The sequence below is a fragment of the Pongo abelii genome, chromosome 1 (assembly GCF_028885655.2).
Source record: "Pongo abelii isolate AG06213 chromosome 1, NHGRI_mPonAbe1-v2.0_pri, whole genome shotgun sequence".
Taxonomy (NCBI): domain Eukaryota; kingdom Metazoa; phylum Chordata; class Mammalia; order Primates; family Hominidae; genus Pongo; species Pongo abelii.
In genome coordinates, this window is record NC_071985.2 from 196,018,815 (window position 1) to 196,044,183 (window position 25,369).

Consider the following 25,369-nt stretch of genomic DNA (forward strand, 5'->3'; position numbering starts at 1 on the left):
TTTAACAGACTACTGGAAATCTGCACAATAAGGAAGAAAAAGAAAAAGCAGTCAGCTTAGAAAGAAAAAAACTCCCTATTTGCAGATGAAATTATTATCTATGTAAAAAATTCCAAGGAATCTATACAACCCCCCCCTAAAATTAGTAAGTGTGTTCAGCAAGATGGCAGGTTACAAGATCCGCACACGAAACCAGTTATTCAGAATGCAGCACAGAGGGACAAAAAGTTGGAAAATATAGACAGTAGGTTAAAAATAAAGGCTTCTTATGTTCGAGTTCCAGAAGGAGAGAGAAAATGAGACAGGCCTCTGAAGAAAAATGACTGCGATTTCCCAAAACTGGTGGAAGATACCAACCCACAGATTATAGAAATCCAGACTTCCAAGCAAGAAACAAAACAAAAAGAAGAAAAAATATCCCACTTAGACTTATGATAGCGAAATTGCAGAACAGCGAAAGATGGAGAGCTGAGGACGGAGAAATCCGCAGGGGCCAAGTGAAAACAACGTTTACACCTCGGACTTAACGATAAAAGCGAACTCGTACTTGCACAGTCGTTGGCACCTGCCAAACCCCTTACACATATTAGGTGATTTACTCCTCACAGCAAATGTATTAGGTAGATTCTATTACTGCTTTTATTTTACAGATGAGGGAGTTGAGATTTGGTTATTTGCCCAGAGGGGCACACTTTATCGATGTAGCGATAGGATTTTGAACAAAGTAGTTCTCGCTCCAGTTTTGTGCCCTTAACCACACACATACTTGTTTTTCCAAAGGGCAATGGGAAAATGGCAAGCCACTGAAAGGCTTTAAACTGGGGAGTGATAACATTTGTTTCTGGAAGATCCTGGCACCACTGTGGATAGTGGATTAAATGGGGCTAAAGGTGGAAAAGAAGCTGTTGGAATAATGTAGCCCCAAACAGGTTGGGCCTGAATGAACTAGTGAGGTGGCAGAAGGCGCAGGCACAAGCAAATGGATTCGCGAGCTCTTCCGGAGTCGAGTCCATAGGGCTTGACCTGGGATCGCGTTTTACTCTGGGTGCAGAGTGAGGAAAACCGGGTTTCTGACGCAGGCAATTCGGTGGATAGTGAAAGTCATTCACTGAAGTGGACTGAGGCGGGGCGCACAGGAGACTCGGAGGCCTGAGGACGAGCTAGGCTTTGGACACGGTGGATTTGTGGCGTCTGTAAAGCCGGCGGCCAGCCGAGGGGCAGGAAACGGCGGAAACGGCAGAAAGCAGAAGCCGCGTCTCTGGAGCTCTCCGAGAAGGACCTTCGAGAGCCCCAGCCTTAGCGAAGCTCGGCGCGGCGCTGCACGCGTCTCCGGAAGCCGCGCGCGCAGGCGCAGAGCGGGGGGCGCCCCCTGGCGGCGCAGGGACCGCCCCCAACCTCGCGCCGCCGCCGCCCGCCTCAGCCCAACATGGCGATGCACAACAAGGCGGCGCCGCCGCAGATCCCGGACACCCGGCGGGAGCTGGCGGAGCTCGTGAAGCGGAAGCAGGAGCTGGCGGTGAGGGGCTAGGACAGGGGTTGCACGGCATGGGGCTCCGCGCCCGCCCCGCCTCCAGGCCCCAAGCCCGGCCGCGCCAGGCCGTTTGTTACTCCGGGGGCGAGGCGCGGCGGGCCGGGTGCTCGGCGGCCTGAGGCCGGGTGCGCATTCTGCGGCCCACCGGCGGTTCAGCTTCCCGGCTGTGCGAATCCGGAGCCGGGAGAGAGCCAGGAGCGCGGGAGGGGGAGGGGCAGCGGCAGCCGCAGGAGGGGGCGTGGAGGGAGGACGGTGCCGGGGCTCGGGGAGAGGGCGCTAGGAAGGGCGAGCGTCCGTGAGCCGCGGGGGTGGGCGAGGCGGGCTAATGCGTGATCTTTGCGGGGCGGGGGGTGGAGAAGGAGGCTAGTGTGGGAGGGGGACCCAGTCACCCCGTCTGGACTTTGGAGGCTGGTGGGGAGCGTGCGTGTTCTTTTTGGTACTAGGAGTAGATCCGTTGAATGGAGATTTTTCATAGACAGGGTTGTGATGTGTTTGGGAACATCTAGACGGTGACAGGCGAGGGAGAAGAACACATTCCGGAGAATTCGGAATTGTGACAGGCACCCAAGGCCCAATGCACTCTGGTGGCTAAGCTCTTCCTGCCCCCGCGTCTCGGCTTGGGCGCCCGGGAGGCCCCTCTCACCTGAAGCTGCCCTTCCAGTTTCCATAGCAACTGGCAGCCCGGTGCCGGCGGCCTCTGTGAGCCTGCGGGGAGGGGAGCGAGTTGACGCTGAAAGGCCTGCTTACCCTTCCCTCTCCTAGTAGCGATACCTTTTGTGCGTGGGAGTGGACATCGCCCAAGTTCTGTGTTAGCCTGGGTTCTTGACTCCTGGTTTCCGTGAATCCTCTAAAGTATATGCAGAATTTCGCGTGTGTGTGTATTTTTCTGGAGACATGCTTTATACATTCAGGGGTCCATCACCCCCAAAGGTCTAGACTGTCTTAGTTCTAAACGGCCTGCTCCTACCCATATCATCCATCTCTCCACAGGGTGGTTTAGTGTGGGCAAGCTTGCGTTTACGAGTCTAATATCAGGATTTCATTTTGGTCAGACTTAAATGTTTGCATTTAAAAGGTATTATTCATGTCCTTGTTTTTCATCTCTCAGGAAACATTGGCAAACTTGGAGCGACAGATCTATGCTTTTGAGGGAAGCTACCTGGAAGACACTCAGATGTATGGCAATATTATTCGTGGCTGGGATCGGTATCTGACCAACCAAAAGTGAGTGTCGAAAGCCTGTAGTGTTCCTATTGTGCCTTAGGAACGTTTGTTTGTGGGACTGTATGCTCTTAGTGGCAACTTTGCTGGAGGCAGTAGTAAAGCAGTGGTGTGATCTGGACTTGAACTCTTGGACTCTGGCTCAGGCACTGCCTCACCGAATAATCTTAGACAAGGCTCACATCTGTAAAACAGTGAAAGTTGGGCCTATGACACAGGGTTGTGTGAGGCTTAAATACAGCATATGACAGTATCTTTATACAATAGCACTCTATTAAATTTTTTACACATTTTAATCAGTCATGAGTTCTACCCTCACAGTATTTTTCTTTTGTTTTTTTCTTTTTCTTCCTGAGTAGCTGGGATTACAGGCACATGCCACCATGCCTGGCTGATTTTTTTATTTTTGGTAGAGACGAGGTTTCTCCATGTTGGCCTGGCTGGTCTCGAACTCCTGACCTCAGGTGATCTGCTGCCTCGGCCTCCCAAAGTGCTGGGATTACAGATGTGAGCCACCACGCCTGGCCACTTTTCTTTTTTCTAAGAGACAGGGTTTCACGCTGTTGTCGAGGCTGGAGTGCAGTAGCACGATCTTAGCTCACTGCAGCCTCAAACTCCTCAGCCTCCCAATTAGCTGGGACTACAGGCACACGATACTGCACCTGACTAATTACAAACTTTTTTTCTGTAGAAGTGGGATCTCACTTTGTTGCTCAGGCAGGCCTGGAACTCCTGGTTTCAAGCAGTCCTCCTGCCTCAGCTTCTCAAAGTGTTGGAATTAAAGGGGTGAGCCACCACACCCAACTGACCCTCACAATTTTTGCCATACCTGTGTGCCAGCTATACCACTGCTTACTTAGTAATATTATTTTTTAAAAATTTCTAAACTTTTGGAAAATCTTCAAATTATAGGAAAATGGGAAGAATAGTATATGAACACTTGATACCCTCCTACTTATATTCACAAATTGTTAATGTGTTGTGACATTTGCTTTCTCTTACTCTCTATAATATATATTAATATAAGCACACATCTGTATTTACATTTCACGTTTTTAAACTGTGAAATAATTATAGATTCATAGGGAGTTGGCAGAATGGTCTCTTGTACCCTTCATCTGGTTTTCCCCAATGGTTGTGTTTTATGTAGCTGTAATACAGTATCAAAGCCAGAAAATTGACATTGGTACAATGTATATATATGGTTCGATGTCACTTTATCTTGTGTGTAGATTCATGTAACCACAATGAAGTTACTGAACTATTCCATTACCACAAAGATCTTCCTCATGCCACTCCTTTGTAGTTATATCTCCCAGTCCCCCTACCTTTTTTCCTACTTAACGGTTTGAAAGTTAGATGCAGATAGATGACACTTTGCACCTAAATGTGTCAGTAATTACCTCCTGAGTATAGGGCCATTTCTCCTACCTAACCAGTTATTATACCTAGAAAATCAATACTACATTAATAATATCTAATACATAGTCTTTATTAAAATTTCCTCAATTGTCCCCAAAAATTCTTTGCTAATTTGTTTTGATCCAGGATTCAGTAAGCATTCATGCGTGCATTTGGCTATTATGTCTTAAGATTGAGGAGAGTCACCCTTTTGGTGGTGGTTTTGGTGGTATTCATGACATTGCCTTGTAGAATGTTGCAGTTTCCTGAGATTTTCTGAGGGCAAAACTCGTGACTGATTAAAAGGATTCTGAAAGATCCTTTAAACATTTTTGCAAAAATGTTACATAGGCAATTGGTGTATCCTTTGTTATCTATCTCTAGGTTATCAGGAGGCACATAATGTCACATTGTCCTATTATTTGTTGCTGCTAAGTTTGATCATATGATTTATCTGCTATAAAAGTTCATTTTTTCCCATTGTGATTAACAAGTAATTTTGGATGTTATGCTTTGAGACATTATGAATACACTACTCCCTCTAAATTTGTATTCAGTTGTTTAGTATACACCGTTGATTCTTATCTGAATCCGTTAGTACACTGGAAGTTGTAAAATGGTGATTCTCTAATTTTATTATTCCCTTTATATTTATTACTGGCATTCTGAAAAAGAGTCTTCCTTTTTTGACTTCTGTTTCTTTCATTCTCCCACATTTGTCCCAACTGTGGTCAGAGGGAGCCTCCTCAGGCTGGCTTGTTTGTCGTTTCAACATGACCCTATTACTTTTGGAGCACTCCATTGCTTTCTGGCCTAAGAGATGTCCCATACTTACCTTGTGCATTTTTTGTCCCAGACCTGGTATCAGCCATTCCTCTAAGGAACCCTGGTTCTTTCTTTAAATTTGAGAATTAAGTTTATTTAAGAGACACTTCATATCACTAATCTGTTCTCGACTTTTTAAATAATAAGCATTAAAATAAATATATATTGGCTGGGCATGGTGGCTCACGCCTGTAATCCCAGCACTTTGGGAGGCCGAGGCGAGTGGATCACCTGAGGTTGGGAGTTCAAGACTAGCCTGACCAACATGGAGAAACTGTCTCTACTAAAAATACAAAATTAGCCGGGCGTGGTGGTGCATGCCTGTAATCCCAACTACTTGGGAGGCTGAGACAGGAGAATCGCTTGAACTAGGGAAGCAGAGGTTGCAGTGAGCCGAGCTCGCGCCATTGCAGTCCAGCCGGGGCAACAAGAGTGAAACTCTGTCTCAAAAAAATATATAAATAAATAAATAAGGTAAAATAGATACGTATTAAAATGAAAGTGTGGCCAGGCACAGTGGCTCACATCTGTAATCCCAGCACTTTGGAAGGCCAAGGTGAGTGTATCACCTGAGGTCTGGAGTTTGAGACCAGCCTGGCCAATATGGTGAAACCCTGTCTCTACTAAAAATACAAAAATTAGCTGGGCATGGTGGGGTGCGCCTGTAGTCCCAGCTACTTCAGAGGCTGAGGCAGGAGAATCACTTGAACGCAGAAGGTGGAGATTGCAGTGACCCTGGATCGCGCCACTGCACTCCAGTCTGGGAGACAGAGTGAGACTCTCAAAAAAAAAAAATGGCTAGGTGCAGTGGCTCACGCCTGTAATCCCTGCACTTTGGTAGGCTGAGGTGGGCAGATCATGAGGTCAGGAGTTCGAGACCAGCCTGGCCAACTTGGTGAAATCCCGTCTCTACTGAAGATACAAAAAAAGAATTAGCTGGATGTGATGGCACGTGCCTGTAATCCCAGGCTACTCTGGAGGCTGAGGCAGGAGAATCGCTTGAACCTGGGAGGCAGAGGTTGCGGCAAGCCGAGATTGCCCATTGTACTGCAGCCTGGGTGACAGGGTGAGACTGTCTCAAAAAAAAAAAAAAAAAAAATGTCTGGGCGCGGTGGCTCATGCCTGTAATCCCAGCATTTAAGGAGGCCGATGTGGGTAGATCACCTGAGGTCAGGAGTTTGAGACCAGCCTGGCCAACATGGCAAAACCCCGTCTCTACTAAAAATACAAAAATTTGCCAGGCATGGTGGCGGGCACCTGTAATCCTGGCTACTTGGGAGGCTGAGGCAGGAGAATCGCTTCAACCCGGGGGGCAGAGGTTGCAATGAGCTGAGATTCTGCCATTGCACTCCAGCGTGGGTGACAGAGCAAGACTCCATCTCAATAAATAAATAAATAAGTAAATAAATAAATACATAAATTTAAAAAAATGAACATGTGAAGCAACTAAATCTCATGTCCCACAGTGGGGCATGTACCATATATTGGAAAACGTTGCTTTCTATGTTCAGCATAAAGGTCGTTTGGGCCAGTCTGAGTGATATGGAAGCTTCCTGCATGGAACATGAGTCCTGGGGCATCCCCAGCTTGAGCCATAGACATAGCTTGGTGCTCATAATGAGTTTCTTCTGTGTGTTTTAGAAACTCCAATAGCAAAAATGATCGAAGGAACCGGAAGTTTAAGGAAGCTGAGCGGCTCTTCAGTAAATCCTCAGTTACTTCAGCAGCTGTAAGTAGTGGTGGTGGGGGAATCTTTCTTTGGCCTGTTGTTGGGGAATGTGTTTTTTCTTTCCTCTGGGAGTGCTCTTCTGAGGTCTGTGGTCACTTTTCTAGTAACTGGTGGCTTTTCTTTTAGGCAGTAAGTGCATTGGCAGGAGTTCAGGACCAGCTCATTGAAAAGAGTAAGTTTATGTTTTTATGTTTCTCATCAATTTATTTTTAAGCTACCATCACCCTTATACTTAATTCATCCAATTGTGTATCTGAGGACTGCATTTCTTATGCTCTTCCCTTTTCCCTCTTCTTCCTAGCAGTTTTGAAACTTTTAAGGTATCCTTAATCATGTTTTTCTCCACTCCCCTACCCAGACAAGGTCTCACTATAGCCCAAGCTGGAGTACAGTGGCATGATCATAGTTCACTGCAGCCTCAAACTCCTAGGCTCAAACAGTCCTCGTGCCTCGGCCTCCCAAGTAGCTAGGACCACAGGCATCCGTCACCACACCTGGCTAATTTTTAAATTTTTTAAAGAGACAGAGTCTCACTATGTTGCCCAGGCTAGTCTATAATTTCTGGCATCAAATAATCCTCCCACTTCAGCCTCCCAAAGTGTTGGGAGTAGAGGTGTGAGCTACCATGTGTGAACAATCATATTTTTTCCTTTTGAGGAAGACATTAGTGTACTCTTCTTGCCTCTTCTGTCACATGAAGATTGGCTTTAGCATCTCAAAGAGACAAAGATGTATTTTCATTACTGATAAATCTTATAAATTCTTAGGGAATTAAAGTTAAAACAATAACTTTTATGGAAAATTTCAAATATATCTTATAAATCCCCATGTACCCAATTTAATAATTCTTAGAAAATGTTCGTCTTGGCCCAGTGCAGTGGCTCACACCTGTAATCCCAGCACTTTGGAATGGAGAGGTGGGAGGATCGCTTGAGCCCACAAGTTCAAGACCAGCCTAGTCAACAAAGCAAGACTCTGTCTCTACAAAAAATTAAAAAATTAGCCAGGCTTGGTGGCATATGCCTGTAGTCCCAGCTATTAGAGAGGCTGAGGTGAGAGGATCGCTTTAGCCCAGAAAGTTGAGGCTGCAGTGAGCCATGATCATGTCACTGCTCCAGCCTGGGTGACAAAGTGAGACCATGCCAAAAAAAAAAAAAAAGAAATGCTCATCCTGTAAATAGGATGTACCTGGATGTTCTTAAATATAAAATGGAAAATAGTGGTATTTACTCTGTAAACAAATTATATCTTACTTTTTTATACATAAGCCATACAGTCTAAGTTCCAGGGATGGGTTATAGATTTGTGCATTTATCTTTCTGAGTCAGACTCAGTGTAACCGTATTGGATGTTCTCTCTGTGTATTTCATCACCTTGAAATACGACCTCTTGGTATTACTATGTACTTCTTTCAGAAGGTATATCTTGTTGTATCTAGTTCTTTTGTTTGCATTGGTGCAATGATATGAGGAAAAGGGATTTTATTAGTTTGGGAATTAGAAGTATTTAATTATTATCTCTATGTACAGATTTCTAAATTTGTTTCTCTGCCCTTAACCTCTTTCCTGGCTTTACTCCTGTATTTCCTTTTTTTTTTTTTTTGAGATGGAGTCTCACTCTGTTGCCCAGGCTGGAGTGCAGTGGCACGATCTTGACTCACTGCAACCTCCGCTTCCTAGGGGCCTCCCAAAGTGCTGGGATTACAGGCATGAGCCACTGCACCCGGCCTGAATCCTGCATTTCCTTCTAGACATTTCCACTCACAATCACTCAGACATTTGATCTAAAACAGAATTGTTCTGTTTCCTTCAGAATTTGTCTTCACAGATTTTTTGTGATGGTACTTCACTTCTCCCTTATTCAGAACTCTGTAGACGTCTTCGACTCCTTTCTGCCAGCCTCATCAATTATACCAAGTCCTTTTGATTTTTCTTTTACTATGACTCTCCACTAAATCTTTTTTTTTTTAAATCTTACTTCTTTTTAATTAATGCCGCTCTAGAATGTAGAGCTAAACTGGTTAAGGAACACCCTGGACCTCACTCCTGTGAGTTGAAATGGAATGATATCTTAGTTTAGTTTTCTTTTTTTTTTTTTTGAGACAGAGTTTTGCTCTTGTCACCCAGGCTGGAGTGCAATGGCGTGATATCGGCTCACTGCCACCTCCGCCTCCCAAGTTCAAGCAATTCTCCTGCCTCAGCCTCCCAAGTAGCTGGGATTACAGGTGTGCATCGCCACGCCCAGCTAATTTTTGTATTATTGGTAGAGATGGTGTCTCACCATGTTGGCCAGGCTGATCTTGAACTCCTGACCTCAGGTGATCCATCTGCCTTTGCCTCCCAAAGTGCTGGGATTACAGGCGTGAGTCACCGGGCTTTTGCCTCCCAAAGTGCTGGGATTACAGGCGTGAGCCACCGGGCCTGGCCCTGACTTAGTTTTCACATGAGCCTGTAATCTTGCCCTGGCTTAGCTGATCATTCAGTATATGGCTGATGGCTGTTTACCTGTCTACCTGCAAGAATAAGCTACACCCAGGTACTTGTCAGGGAAAGACTCAAAAGTTACTGCTTTCAGAAGCTTGACTAAGACAAACACTTATGTATTAAAGATTTTTGGCTGAGTGCAATGTCTGGCTCATACTTTTGGGAAGCCAATAGTCCCAGCTACTCAGGAGGCTGAGATGGGAGGATTGCTTGAGCCCAGGAGTTCAAGGCTGTAGTGAGCCATGACACTCCAGCCTGAGTGACAGAGTGAGACCTTGTCAAAACAAAACAAAACAAAAACCTGAAAGGGCTGGCGAGATGGCTCACACTTACAATTCCAGCACTTTGGGAGGCCGAGGTGAGAGGATCTCTTGAGCCCAGGAGTTCAAGACCAGACTAGGGAACATAGTGGACCCTATCTCTACCAAAAACAAAACAAAACAAAATTAGCTGGATGTGGTGGCACACACCTGTAGTCCCAGTGATTCAGAAGGCTGAGGGAGAAGGATCACTTGAACCCAGGAGGTCAAGGCTGCAGTGATTGTGCCACTGCTCTGTACTCTAGCCTGGATGACAGTAAGACCCTATCTCAAAAAAATAAAAATTAAAAAAATTATAGTCCAATTTATATATTTGTTTTTGTTAGATTTGCTTTTGTGGTCATATCTGAGAAACCATTGCCTAACCCAGTGGCATCTCAGTTTTTTTTTTTGAGACGGAGTCTTGCTCTATTGCCCAGGCTGGAGTGCAGTGGTACCATCTCGGCTCACCACAACCTCCACCTCCTGGGTTCAAGCGATTCTCTTGCCTCAGCCTCTCGAATAGCTGGGACGACAGGCGCGCACCACCATGCCCAGCTAATTTTTGTATTTTTAGTAGAGAATGGGTTTCACTCTGTTAGCCAGGCTGGTCTTGAACTCCTGACCTCGTGATCCGCCCACCTCGGCCTCTCAAAGTGCTGGGATTACAGGCGTGAGCCACTGCGCGCGGCCTGGCATCTAAGATTTTTAGTTTTAGCTCTTACATTTATGTCTGTGATCCATTTTGAGTTAATTTTTGTGGATGGTGTGAGATGAGGGTACAGCTTCATTGCTTTGCATGTGAATATCTAGTTGTTCCAGCACCATTTGTTGAAAAGACTTTCTTTCTTCATTGAATTGTCTTGTCATCCTTGTTGAAATCAATTGACTGTAAATATAAGGATTCATCCTGGGACTCTGAATTCTAGTCCCTTGATTTATATGTTGATACCAGTACCACACAGTGTTGATTACTGTAGCTTTGTGTAGCATGTTATTTTTTTAGTGTGAAATCAGTTTTCTTGAACGTCAGAAGGGCAGTATTGGCCAGTATACTTTTTGTATAATAGCTTCATAGCTCTAGGCAGGGAGTCCAATCTTTTGGTTTCTCTGGGCCACATTGGAAGAATTTTCTAGGGCCACACATAAAATATACTAACACTATAGCTGATGAGCTAAGAAGAAAAAATCACAACAAAATCTCACAGTGTTTTAAGAAAGTTTACAAATTTGTGTTGGGCCACATTCAAAGCCATCCTGGGCTGCATGCGGCCCATGGGCCTTGGGTGGGACATGCTTGCTCTAGAGTTTCCTTTTCTGTTGCTTTCCTAAAATGTGTTCAAAAATAGGGTTTCATGTTTTCTGAGATTTGGCTATTTCTCTCTTCTGCTTTTTTGGAACTGTCTCTTTCCTTTACTTGTTGTACCCATATGCTACTCAATTTAAATTCTCTTCCTAGCAGATTATAATATAAAGACCATAGAAAGAAGAAAACTGGGCCAGATGCGGTGGCTTACGCCTATAATCTCAGAACTTGGGGAGCCCAAGGTGGGCGGATCACCTGAGGTCAGGAGTTTGAGACTAGCCTGGCCAAAGTGGCAAAACCCCGTCTTTACTAAAAATACAAAAATGAGCTGGGCATGGTGGTGGGTACCTGTAATCCCAGCTACTCGGGAGGCTGAGGCAGGGGAACCGTTTGAACCGGGGAAGTGGATATGGCAGTGAGCCGAGATCGTGCCACTGCACTCTAGCCTGGGCACGACACAGTGAGACTCTGTCTCAACAAAAAAGAAAACTGGTCCCTTGGTTCTGCTACCACATGACCTTTTTTGACAAGTTTTAGAAATAGATAATGTGTGTGTGTATATATGTGTGTGTGTGTGTATATATATTTTTTATTTATTTATTTTTTTGAGACGGAGTCTTGCTCTTGTTGCCCAGGCTGGAGTGCAGTGGCGCCATCTTAGCTCACTGCAACCTCCACCTCCCGAGTTCAAGTGATTCTTCTGTCTCAGCCTCCCGAGTAGCTGGGATTACAGGTGCTCACCACCATGCCCGGCTAATTTTTTGTATTTTTAGTAGAGGCGGGGTTTCACCATGTTGGCCAGGCTGGTCTCCAACTCCTGATCTCAGATGATCCACCTGCGTCGGCTTTCCAGCGTGCTGGGATTACAGACATGAGCCACTGTGCTCGGCCAGATAATGTATATATTTAGGATCCTTCAACAGTTAAGTGAAAGTCTTCCCTCACTCATCCTTACCTATTAAGAGTTTAAAGAAATTCCTTTCAGGAAAAATAAGTATATATATAAAGGAAATACAAATATAACTGTATTAATCTGTTTTCACACTGCTATAAAGAAATATCTGAGACTGGGTAATTTATAAAGGAAAGATGTTTAATTGACTCACAGTTCTACATGGCTGGGGAGGCCTCAGGAAACTTACAGTCATGGAGGAAGGTGAAGGGGAAGCAAGCACCTTCTTCACGAGGCAGTAGGAGAGAGAACACGCGTGAAGGAAGAACTTCTAAATACTTTTAAAACCGTCAGTTCTTGTGAGAACTCCCTCACTATCACAGGAATAGCATGGGGAAAACCACCCCCATGATACAGTCACCTCCCACCAGCTATCTCCCTCAACATGTGGGGATTACAATTCAAGTTGAGATTTAGGTAGGGACACAGAGCCAAACCATACCAATAACTATATTCTTTTTTTTTTTTTGAGATGGAGTCTCGCTCTGTCACCTAGAGCGACATTGCAGTGGCACAATCTCGGCTCATGCAATCTCCACTTCCGGGTTCAAGCAATTCTCCCTGCCTCAGCCTCCCGAATAGCTGGGATTACAGGCGCCTGCCGCCACACCTGGTTAATTTTTGTGTTAGTAGAGATGAGGTTTTGCCATGCTGACCAGGCTGGTCTTGAACTCCTGACCTCAGGTGATCCACCCACCTCAGCCTCCCAAAGTGCTGGGATTACAGGCATGAGCCACTGTGTGCAGCCTTTTTTTTTTTTTTTTGAGAGTCTTGCTCTGTTGCTGAGGCTAGAGTGCATTGCAGTGGTAAGATCATAGCTCACTGCAGCCTCAAACTCATGGGCTGAAGTGATCCTCCCACCTCAGCCTCCTGAACAGCTGAGACTACAGGCATGTGCCACCATGTCTGGCTAATTTTTGTTTTTATAGAGATGAGGGTCTGGCTGTGTTATCCAAGCTGGTCTTGAACATTTGGCCTCAAGCCATCCTCCTGCCTCAGCCTCCCAGAGCACTGGGATTACAGGCATGAGATACTGTGCCTGATCTATAGTCTTAAAAATATATATGTTTATACAAGTTGTTATTGAGCTTGCTTTTATTTATTTAAGGTAATCTACAATGATGTTTTAAAATTGAGAATATGTGTCAGCTGAAGATTATTACTGCATTTTAAAAGTATTCTTAGCAGAATGCGTGGCTCATGCCTATAATCTCAGCAGTTTGGGAGGTTGAAGCAGGAGGACTGCTTGAGCCCAGGAGTTTGAGACCAGCCTGGACAACATAGTAAGACCTCATCTTTAAAAAAAAAATATCCAAGTGTGGTGGCATGTGCCGGTAGTTCCAGCTACTGGGGAGGCTGAGATGAGAGGATAATTTGAACCCAGGAGTTTGAGGCTGCCATGAGCTGTGATCACACCAGTTCACACCAGTGCACTCTAGCCTGGGTGACAGAGTGAGATCTTGTCTCAAAATAAAATGAAATAAAATAAAACTTACCAGGCTGGGTGCGGTGGCTCATGCCTGTAATCTCAGCACTTTGGAAGGCTGAGGCAGGTGGATCTCTTGAGCCTAGGAGTTCAAGACCAGCCTGGGCAACATGGCAAAACCACATCTCTACAAAAAATAGAAAAATTAGCAGGGCTTATGCTTATGGGCACCTGCAGTCCCAGCTACTTGGGAGGCTGAGGTGTAAGGATCATCTGAGCCCAGGAACTCAAGGCTGTTGTGAACAGAGATTCTGCCACTGCACTCCAGCCTAGGTGACAGAGTGAAACCTTGTCCAAAAAAACAAAAAAAAGACTTATCAGGTTCAAGTTCAACAGAGCTTAAAGGTTAAACAAACAAAAAAACAAGAAAAAACAAAATGGAAAACTTATCAGAGTAATTCAGGAATGGGCTGTCTTCTCCCTCTTTGGCCCCCCCGTTTTTTTTTGTACAGTCACTGTAGATTTTTTTTGTACATCACTGTAGATTACATTAAATAAAAGCAAGCTCAATAACAACTTGTATAAACATATATATTTTTAAGACTATAGATCAGGCACAGTATCTCATGCCTGTGATCCCATTGCTCTGGGAGGCTGAGGCAGGAGGATGGCTTGAGGCCAAGTGTTCAAGACCAGCTTGGACAACACAGCCAAACCCTCATCTCTATAAAAACAAAAACTGCCCTTAGAGCTGTTGTCTCTGGTTACATTGTTTCACATTACATGCTTTTTCAGGACCTCTGGTCACTTTGATCCTTTGTGTGTATCTTCTCTGTCAACATGTATCTTCTCTGTCAATTAGAGGATAGGGAATGGTTTTTTTCTACATGTTAGTGTTCATGTTGATGGACAGATTGCCTGAGGAGTAGATGATGCATTTGGAAACTTGTGTTTTATTTCCTTCAGGGGAGCCAGGAAGTGGGACGGAAAGTGACACTTCTCCAGACTTCCACAATCAGGAAAATGAGCCCAGCCAGGAGGACCCTGAGGATCTGGATGGATCTGTGCAGGGAGTGAAACCTCAGAAAGCTGCTTCCTCTACTTCCTCAGGGAGTCACCACAGCAGCCATAAAAAGCGAAAGAATAAAAACCGGCACAGGTCAGTGGCGGGGATCCCACCCCCCGCAGCTCCCATGACCATTGCTGTGAAGGGAATTGCGTAGAATAAAAACTCTTTAGGATTGCTGCAGACTCTTTCTGTTGCTGATGGCAAGAAAGTCCTTAGGTCCAAGTGGACGGGCTAATTTGCTCAAAGGGAGGAATTGGTGGGCATTAGAGTAACCCTCAAGGAAGACTCCAGGACATTCTTCTCACTGTTTCTAGTGTAGAATAGTTTTATTCCATAAAAACCTTGTTTCATATGGTGAATATGGAATACTTTCAGAAGAGGAAAAGGAGAAATAGAAATGGAATCTGTGTAATAGTATTTGAAAAATGCCACTAGTACTTATTGGGGAGCTGTAAAGTGGGATAAAGTCTTCTGCTGGTAATTCTGATCTTTGCCTACTCTTATTTCTTTGTGGATGGAGAGAACTGATTTGACATGCCTTTTTTTCTCTTTAAATACAAGTTTTTTTTATTGCTTGTGATTTTTCTGTTTCTGTATTTCTCAGCAATATGCTGACTTCAGATACTGGAGGACCAGTATAAAGCCTGTAAAATATGAGAGTGTCTTCATAGGTAACGTGTAACTTTGGTGCACCATGTTTTTTGCAGTACGTAATGAGATAGGAATGACGTCAGTGGACAGAGAGGCCAGGTGTCACCCAGAGAGGGTTTCAGCATTCACTCTGCCTGGGGTTTGTATGATCATGCTGGGGCTTGTTAACTCAGATAATTGGAAATTATGCAGCTTGACCTAAAGAGTATAATGTCCGGTTTCTAGAGTAAGGAGTTTTGCTGGCCTCAAGCCTTCCAGGAGAAATGGAGACCCTATACATACCTGTTTCCATGCCTCCTAGAAGTTCCGAAGCCAGGGTAAGATTCCTTGTTCTAGAAACTGTTCATTCATTCTACTTCTCCTGGAAGACTGCGTGCTGACCAGGTGAAAGGGGGCAATGCAAGGGGTGGGTGGCATTCCCTGTTCTCCAGTTTGCTTTTGGATTTGGTTTACACGTCTGTAGGGTATTCCTTCATGCACCCAAGGTGTTAAACTTGTTAGCTTCATGGATGTGACAGTGCCTGGGGATAATGTAGAATTAACTCTACCTGATTTGAACCTCCTTGATTGGCGTCAGCTGGTTCTTCCATTATTTTAAGAGTTTTTCTTGTTGATGGTAATGGTGTTTTCTAGACTGCAGAAATAGTATTTCCTTCAAATAATGACTGAGGACTGCTGCTTAACATTTTTCTGCAAACCAGAAGTCACCATCCTAATCGCATAACTGTAGTAAGAAATAGCAAAAATTGCGTGTCTATCTCTTTATATGTTTTTGAAAGGCTATAGGTTTATTTGACCAACTGTAGTAAGACTGGTGCTAGCTTATCACGAATAACAGAGAAATATATTCTTAAAAATTTTTTTAATTGTCAAGATAATTAAATGTCATGCTCTATATTGCTTTTATTAAATTTGCTCCATTGTCTTTTTTCTTTATTTTTTATTTTTTTGAGATGGAGTCTTGCTCTGTCACCCAGGCTGGAGTGCAGTGGCACGATCTCGGCCCCTGCAGCCTCTGCTTCCTGGGTTCAAACGATTCTCCTGCCTCAGCCTCCTGAGTAGCTGGGATTACAGGCGTGCACCACTGTGCCCAGCTAATTTTTGTATTTTTAGTAGAGACACGTTTCACTGTGTTGGTGTGAACTCCTGGCCTCAGATGATCCACCTGCCTCGGCCTCCCAAAGTGCTGGGATTACTGGCATGAGCCACTGTGCCTGGCCTAGTGTCATTTGAAAGTAGTGATTATTTTCTTATTTCATAGTGTCTAGAGTAGGGAGGAAACTCTTTGAAAGTTCCTGGGACTTTTTCCCATTACTGATTAATACTCTCTAGATAGCTGTTTATCTTCATTTCCACTAATGATGGAAATGAAGTTCTTCATTTCCACTAATGATGTTATTAGCTGATGACTGATAAAAAGGAGTTAAAGAGGAGCTAAATTTCATTTTCTTTTTGCAGGTTTCTAGCACATTCCCATAGGAACAATACTTCTTCCTATCCTAGGAGCTATCTCCTTCCAGAAAAATAGTAGTAGTTGTAAAGATCTTCGATATTAGTTACTGCTTCACAAATAGTGTTTTCTGTTTGGAAAGCAGAATCCTGCTTTTTATTGCTGTCCTTTTGTCTTCCCTCTGATTTAATATCTGGCTGATCTCCCTTGGCCTTAGGCACTCATCTGCCCCAAGAAAGGAGAGTGAAGCTGATTTGCTTCCTTTCTAGGGAAGCAAAATTCAGTGTGCCTGAATGGCACATGAGTGGTCAGTTAAGGCTCTTGGACTCCTGCCATCTTTAGTCATGAATTGTGTCTGCTCCAAGTCCCTTACCACTGCTGACTGATATCTCGGTAGGGCTGGCAGATTGGGGTGGGGACAGAGCATGGTGTCTATGTACATTGTTAAGTTTGTACCCAGTATAGTACATGTTTATCCTCCAGTGTGCCATACCCCATATAGTGAGATGAGTCAGTAATAAATTATTTCAGCAAATGTTTGAGTACTTACTGTGTGCCAGACACTGTTTAGTGGTGAGCAAAGCAAAGTGGAAATAAATATGGCACTTAAGCAAAAGGAAATAACTTTTGAATTTGCCCTCTTCAGGAATATGAAATTTTTTTTTTTCCTTGAAACAAGGCCTTGCTGGATTGCCCAGGCTGGAGTGCAGTGGTGAGATCATGGGTCACTGCAGCTTTGACCTCCCGGGCTCAAGCAATCCTCCCACCTCAGCCTCCTAAGTAGCTCGGAGTACGGGCATGTGTCACCATGCCTAGCTAGTTTCTGTATTGTTTTGTAGAGATGGGGTTTTGCCATGTTGCACAGGCTGGTCTTGAACTCCTAGGCTTGATCCTCCTGCCTCGGCCTCCCAAAGTGCTGGGATTACAGGCATGAACCACATCACACCCCACCAGAATATAAAAATTTATCCAATAATTTTTAGCATCCATAAGTGATCACATTGTTCTGAATTCTTATATTTTACATGATACCTGAACAGTATGTCATTCCTGGTATCTTTAAAGAAAAAGTTGAAATAATACCATATAGTGGCCAGGTGCTGTGGCTCATACCTGTAATTCCAGCACTTTGGGAGGCTGAGGTGGAGGGATCACTTGAGGCTAGGAGTTCGAGACCAGCCTGGGGCAACGTGGCGAGACTCCTGTCTCTACAAAAAACACAGTAATTAACTGGGCGTGATGGCATGCCTGTAGTCTCAGCTACTTGGAAGGGTGAGGCTGGAGGATTGCTTGAGCCCAGGAGGTTGAAGCTTCAGTGAGCCACTGCACTTCATCCTGGGTGACAGAGGAAGACCCTGTCTCAATAATAATAATAATAATAATAATAATAAGTAACATATAGCTACTCTTATAAGTTTCTGTTACTATAAAAAATTATTTTAGATAGTCTGTAAAGTTTTGATTAACTAGATACAGTCTATTTTGATTTGTGAACAAAGTCAAGTCAGGCTGAAAGTGAAATATTTGATAATTCCTAGTTTCATACACCTACTGTATACTCTCCCAAATGTCTAAAGTGACACTATTTTGTGAGAGATATTGACATTAAGCTTTCTTCCAGCTTTACTCTTGCAAACATTGTCTAGGAGGAAATGTAGCCATTTGCATATTGTTTTAGCACCTAAATATAGCCATTTGCTTATTGTTTTAGTCTGGAAGGTGTTGGAGCCAGTGAAGGAGCAGGTGTCATGCTCCAGGTTAATGTTTGCTTTGGAGGCCTGCCCAGACCATGGCCTGCTAGCAGTGATGGCACAAAACGGTCTCCTCCTCTGTACTGCTCCCTCCAGATCCCTGAGACTCAGGTGCTTGTGGATGGCAGCTTACCCTTGTTTTAATAAGGGTGCTGCAGACTGGGTGCAGTGGCTCATGCCTGTAATCCCAGCACTTTGGGAGGCCGAGGCAGATGGATCACCTGAGGTCAGGAGTTCGAGACCAGCTTGGCCAATATGGCGAAACCCTGTCTCTACTAAAAATACAAAAATTAGCTGGATGTGGTGGCAGGCGCCTGTAATCCCAGCTGCTAGGGAGGCTGAGACAGGAGAGTCGTTTGAACCCAGGAGGCAGAGGTTACAGTGAGCCGAGATTGCGCCATTGCACTCCAGCCTGAGTGACAAGAGCAAAACTCTGTCTCAAAAAAAAAAAAAAAAAAAATACGGGTGGTGCAGACTTTTGTGTTTCTTAATTATAGCCCTGATGTAGACAGTTAATTGCCATCACCTACTTAGGTGGCAGAGCAATACTGTTCTTCATTTTCTAGAACAAGTTTCCACCACTGAAGTTTATTCATTCAACTTTGGGCTTTTAGGATGAATGCTGTAGAAAAGGAGCATGGTGTTCCCTGGACATGTTTAGAACATATAACTTGAGGGAGGCTGAGGCAGGAGAATGGCGTGAACCCGGGAGGCAGAGCTTGCAGTGAGCTCGCCACCACTGCACTCCAGCCTGGGTGACAGAGCGAGACTCCGTCTCAAACAAACAAACAAACAAAACCGTATAACTTCAGTAAAAATTTATAAAATGTTTTCCTTTTTTAAAGTTTAGACTGTGTTGTAGTTTTTTATTTTAGTGAAAGTATATTATGCTGAGTTGTTAGCACTGTCTTCAAAGTGCCTTTCATTATATAACTAAACCTTTCTTTCTCTGTTTCTTCTAATGCCCTAATTATATTTTTCAATACAGTTAAATATTTTAAAAGTTCTAACTCTGAATTTGGCAGCTAATAAAAGGGCTCCAGGTGTCTGTAGTTTTCTAATGAAATAACTTTTTCTTTCATAGTCTAGTCTTCTGATATGAAATCCATTGAAGGAAGGGAATCTTCTGACCACAAAATCTTTGGTGCTTTGATGTTTGATACTTTGTTGCTTAAGATTCTTAAAGCTGATTTTGTTTCTACAATTCTTGCTAGGGTGGCTAATCGACTAATTTATTCAATTAGTATATTAATTTCTATTGCTTTCTTCCTTTCAAATGCTGCCCCTCAGCCCGTCTGGCATGTTTGATTATGACTTTGAGTAAGTTTGATTTGAATTAGTATTTGTGCTGTGTTGTTTAGTGTGTAGACACCAGTATGCCTTTTTGAGACCTTTCTAACCCATAGTTTATCTGTTTAATTGTAGGTATGTATATTAGGTTAGGCTGGGAAGTTTTTTTTAAAAACAGAAAAACGTGATGGAGGTAACATTTTATTTAATAACTTAAGCAAAATTAAGTAAACTTCACTTTTATGCATTTTAATTTCTTTTAAAATAGATAACCTTTACTTTAACTCATATTTAAATTGATTTTCTGGCTTTGCTTCATAAGGAGAATAATAGCTTAAGATCTTGATATTTTGCTTTGGAAAGATTTAAAAATTGAAATTCATTTAATTTATTTTGTGTTTCATGTTCAGAAATACAAACTCCTAGTCTCTTTCCTGTTGTTAATCACCATGTGTCTCAGTAATTTTCGGTGATACAGTTACAGAACTAACACATTAACATAGAGCATGCCCTCTTAATTCAATCTCTTTAACATGTAGTTTTGGAATCGTTTTAAAATTATATGGCTTTTGTAGCTGCTGTATACATTTCTTTTTAGAGTCAGCTAAGTTTGCCTTAGGGCAAAAATGTGTGCTCATAATTTTTAATACTTGCTTGATAATATCTGGGTAAACAACTAAATATGACATAGTCTAATGAAGAATGTGGATTTTTCTTAACCAAATAGTCTTTGTTATAGCTTATGCCCTATGCAGTAGCTGATTGTGGGACCCATTTTCTGTAAATTAAAATGGAAATATCTTTTATCTTTTCTGTCACAGGATTGATCTGAAGTTAAACAAAAAACCACGAGCTGTAAGTATCAGCCAGACCACTTCAGAGAGGCTGGCAATTTTGTACATTATTAGAAAAATGTATTCGTCTTCAGAGCTTGAGTGTTCCTAACCTGGAGTCATAACTCTTGATTTAAAGTCTGGGGTGTCCATCTGGATATACTTCAACTTTTAGGTGTTTTTTTTCTTTTTTGAGAGACAGTTTTTTGCTCTTTTGCCTAGGCTAGAGTGCAGTATCATCACAGTCACAGTTCACTGTGGCCTTGACCTCTTGTGCTTGGCCTCCCGAGTAGCTGGGAATACAGGTACATGCCACCTTGCCTGGCTAATTTTTGTATTTTTTGTAGATATGGGGTTTCACCATGATGTCCAGTCTGGAACTCCTGGACTTAAGCAATCCTCCTACCCCAGCCTCCCAAAGTGTTGGGATTACAGGTGTGAGCCAAAGTGCCTGGCCTATGGTTTTTGTATTTTAAGGAGAGAAATAGGTCACATACTTTATTTATTTATTTATTTATTTATTTTTTTGAGACGGAGTCTTGGTCTGTTGCCCAGGCTGAAGTGCAGTGGTGCAATCTTGGCTCACTGCAACCTCCGCCTCCCAGGTTCAAGTGATTCTCCTGCTTCAGCCTCCTGAGTAGCTGGGATTACAGTGCATGCCACCATGCCCAGCTAGTTTTTGTATTTTAGTAGAGACGGGGTTTCACCATGTTGGTCATGCTGGTCTCAAACTCCTGACCTCATGATCCACCTGCCTCGGCCTCCCAAAGTGCTGGGATTACAGGCGTGAGCCACCGCACATGGCCGGTCACATACATTTTTAATGATGAAAAATTCCCTTTAATTAAATAATAAATTGTTAATACTAGCTCTTTTTTTTTTTTGGACTGGTGAGTTCGGGCGCTCTAATAAGACCAAAATTGATGTTTCAATCCCTTTTTGGACTCAGAAGGCAGACCATTTTCAGATGTGAAATATTGTACATTATATTTGGAGTAGAATCTTTTTTAAAATTTTTTTTGTGTGTGTGTGACAGGGTCTGGCTCTGTCGCCCAGGCTAGTGTCACCCAGCCCACACCACCTCAGACTCCTGGGTAGCTGGGACCACAGGCATGAGCCACCACACCTGGCTAATTTTTGTATTTTTTGTAGAGTCATGGTCTTAATTTGTTACCCAGGCTGGTCTCGAGCTCCTGACCTCAAGTGATCTGCCCTCCTGGGCCTCCCTGAGTGCTGAGTGCTGGGATTACAGGCCTGAGCCACCACGCCTGGCCTGAAATACAATCTTTTTTTTTTTTTTTTTTTGAGACAGAGTTTCACTCTTGTCACCCAGGCTGGAGTGCAATGGCACGATCTTGGCTCACTGCAACCTCCGCCTTCCAGGTTCAAGCAATTCTCCCACCTCAGCCTCCTGAGTAGCTGGAATTACAGGTGCCCACCACCACGCCTGGCCAATATTTTGTATTTTTAGTAGAGACGGGGTTTCACTATGCTGGCCAGGCTGGTCTCGAATTCCTGACCTCGTGATCCGCCTGCCTCGGCTTCCCAAAGTGCTGGGATTACAGGCGTGAGCCACTGTGCCTGGCCTGAAATATAATCTTTAGCTATAGAGCAATCCCCTAGCAGTGTTTATGAGATTTTTTTTTTTCCCTTAGGGCCAAACAGCTGTTCTGCCGTGAGTAAGTTGGGACTTTTGTTTTTCTCTCTTTAGGACTATTAGAAGACACGTTAGTGCAGAAGCTTCCAGGCTGTAGAGCCCTGCTTCCCTTCTCTGACCTCACAAAGATAAACATCCTTCACCTGAGTTCGTGGCCATCCACCTCTGCTCTCCCAGACCCAGTGCCTGTGACTTTGAGTAGTTTGTTCTAAATGTGGTGACAAACAAGTCATTTCTGTAAGACATTGGGTCTTACTTTATGTCATTTTTAGTAACAGAACTGCGGGAAGACCAAGACAATGTTGTAATCCCTGCAAGTTGCTAACTGTGCGTTTCTCCCTTCTTAGAATGAATGTCTCCCCCAAAACTGGCTGGCACCAGCTTCATCTGTGATACCCATCAAGAAATGTTCTCTGGTTTTGTTTTATGCTGAAAGTAGAACACAAGTCACATTTCAGATGGAGGCTGTAAATATCTGGCATTTTCTTATATTGTTTTATGTTTTCTTGTTTTTCTCTTGTTGTTTTTATCTTATTTTCTTTGGGGTTTTTTTGTAATGCCTTTGTACAGCTCATACTTTCCTGCTGACATATCTGATCATCTCTTTCATGCAGTTGCCAATAACCATAACTGAAAATAATCTGGTTTATCATAAGTAAAATGGGAAACTTGCCTCTGTTTTTTGCAAGGGGAGGTAAAGAGTGTTTAGTAATTACCTATCTTAAATCTTTCCGAGTTGGTAGTAGATTCATGTTCAAGGAACATGAAAAATGGAAAAACATAAGTTTAAATCAATTCTTTTTAAATAACTATTTTTATTCTTTTGTATAAATAAAATTTCACAGGCTTCAAATTCTCATGCTTTACTTTTAAACCCGAGATTGTTTTTTCACTTATTTATTCATATCATGCCTTATGGAAATTTCTTTTTCTGTATTTTCTCTCTTTGCTGGTATTCACCTGATTAAATATTGCTCTAAAAATCACCATGGCATATGGAAAGTCTCAAAATTGTACCAAAAGTGATAACTTATGTCATTCTTAAGTGGAGTGAAAGGATAGCATCAGTGAGAGCCGGTGTTGCCCACCAGGTCTCCCTTTCTTGGAGGGCTTGATGGGGCTGAGGAATTTGTTAGTAATTGTTACCTGCCTCTAGTGCTGTGGTGAATTTGCGACAGGGTCTGGCTGCACATTGGAATCACCTGAGAAGCTTTAAAATACTCATGCCTGGATCCCACCCCTAGGGGTACAGCCTAGTTATTGGGAATTTCTTTAAAAGAGTTCCTGGGATTCTGATAAGAAGCCAGGTTGAGAACCACTACATTAGAAGACTGAATGGTTTAATTTAAATCCTATGTTATGAATTGGTCTAAGGGATATGATTTGGGGTCTGACCTTTCCTTTGACTCTAGTTAGTCATAGTCCTTGACTTATGCCTATATCTTTGTAAGAAATAGTATGTTTCATTTGTGATAGTATTGGTAGGGCTGAATATGGATGGCATCTACTGTAAAACAAGTCTACCTTGTCAGATGTGCAAAAGCTTTCACTCTTGTTCTCAAATAAACTTTTGTGGGTTTTTTTTTTTTTTTTTTTTTGACTCTGGCTATTTAGATGTCTTTGGCTGTGTCTTCGGTAGCAGAACTGCAATGTCAGGATTTTTAAGGAAATAGTTTCTTATATTTAGATTATTACTTAAAAAAAAATCCTAGAAGCATGCTATATTTTTTGTCTGTTGGTCTCCTTTGCTGGGAGGGAGGAGTGGGATGCCTGCGGTTTCCTTCCTGTTGAGGAAAGCACACAGCAGACCTTAAAATATTTTTGACTCTTGGGCCGGGCGCGGTGGCTCACACCTGTAATCCCAGCACTTTGGGAGGCCGAGGTGGGCGGATCACGAGGTCAGGAGATCGAGACCATCCTGGTGAACACGGTGAAACGCCATCTCTACTAAAAATGCAAAAAATTAGCCAAGCATGGTGGTGGGCACCTGTAGTCCCAGCTACTTGGGAGGCTGAGGCAGGAGAATGGCGTGAACCCGGGAGGCGGAGCTTGCAGTGAGCCGAGATAATGCCACTGCACTCCAGCCTGGGCGACAGAGCGAGACTCCATCTCAAAAAAAAAAAAAAAATGTTTTTGACTCTTACAGTTTGAGATCGCTAGAGATGGAATAGTACTGCTCTATTGCGCCATTGCACTCCAGCAGCCTGGGCGACAGAGCGAGACTCCGTCAAAAAAAAAAAAAAAGAATTGTACTGCTCTTAAAAAGATTATTTACGTATTTATGAAACTGCAATGGGATGTCTAGTTTCCTTCCCTCTGAGGAAAGCACACAGCAGACTTTAAAATATTTTTGACTCTCATAGTTTGACATTGCTGGAGATAGAATAGTACTGCTTTTAAAAATATTATTTATGTATTTATGTATTTTATTTATTCATATATTTATTTATTGACAGGATCTCGCTCTGTCACCCAGGCTGGAGTGCAGTGGCCTGATAAAGCTCAGTGCAGCTTCGAACTTCTGGGGTCAAGCCATCTTCCTGCTTCAGCCTTCCTAGTACCTGGGACTATAGGTGCATGCCACCATTCCCAGCTAATTTAAAACATTTTTATTTTGTAATGATGGGTTCTTGCTATGTTGCCCAGGCTGGTCTCAGACTCCTGGCCTCAAGCAGTCCTCCTGCCTTGGCCTCCCAGAGTGCTGGGATTATAGGTATCAAGCGATTCTCTTGCCTCAGCCTCCCCAGTAGCTGAGACTACAGGCATGCGCCACCATGCACATCTAAGTTTTGTATTTTTAGTGGAGATGGGGTTTTGCCATGATGGGTAGGCTGGTCTCGAACTCCTGACTTCAGGTAATCCACCCACCTCAGCCTCCCAAAGTGCTGGGATTACAGGCGTGAGCACTGGCACCTGGCAATATAGAGTATTCTTGACATCTTGACCTGTGCAGTAAATAAGATAATTAAAATGAGCGATAAATAGTCTAAGCTTGAAAGTTAAAGAGCCTAAGCTTGAAACACTCTGTGACTTAGTTTTTGCATTTATTCTGTCTTCTGTGCACCCCCAGCCTTACTCCAAATTAATGAGGCATTATTTTATTTATTTATTTTTTTAAGACAGAGTCTTGCTCTGTCGTCCAGGCTGGAGTGCAGTGGCACAGTCTTGGCTCACTGCTACTCCGCCTCCAGGGTTCAAGCAATTATTCCGCCTCAGCCTCTCGAGTAGCTGGGACTACAGGCGGGCGCTTCCACGCCCAGCTAATTTTTTTTATTTTTAATAGAGACGGGGTTTCACCATATTGGCCAGGCTGGTCTCGAACTCCTGACTTCGTAATCCACCTGCCTCAGCCTCCCAGAGTGCTGGGATTACAGGCATGAGCCACTGCACCCGGCCTAATGAGGCATTATTGCTTAAAAATTCACATCAAGCTGGGTATGGTGATATGCACCTTTAGTCCCAGCTGCTTCGGAGGCTTAGAGGCAGCAGGATCGC

At 43.5% G+C, this 25,369-nt stretch overlaps 1 protein-coding gene across 5 annotated transcripts; it reads left to right on the forward strand.

The window, feature by feature from the left end:
• Positions 1-623: 623 nt before the first annotated feature.
• On the forward strand, positions 624-23,455 carry MEAF6 (MYST/Esa1 associated factor 6). Of its 5 annotated transcripts, XR_008525029.2 has the most exons (9): positions 624-1,516; positions 2,640-2,755; positions 6,620-6,707; positions 6,834-6,879; positions 14,140-14,332; positions 19,385-19,414; positions 19,520-19,577; positions 20,206-20,239; positions 21,929-23,455. XR_008525029.2 is itself a non-coding variant. In XM_054555167.2 (8 exons), the coding sequence occupies exons 1-8, from the start codon at positions 1,427-1,429 to the stop codon at positions 21,935-21,937; spliced, it is 606 nt and encodes a 201-aa protein (XP_054411142.1). In that variant the 5' UTR covers positions 624-1,426; the 3' UTR covers positions 21,938-23,455. The 5 variants fall into 5 exon arrangements, 3 of the variants coding, with proteins under 3 accessions (XP_054411142.1, XP_002811082.1, XP_054411148.1); XR_657131.4 differs by lacking the exon at positions 19,385-19,414; XM_054555167.2 differs by lacking the exon at positions 19,520-19,577.
• The last annotated feature ends 1,914 nt before the right edge of the window (positions 23,456-25,369 follow it).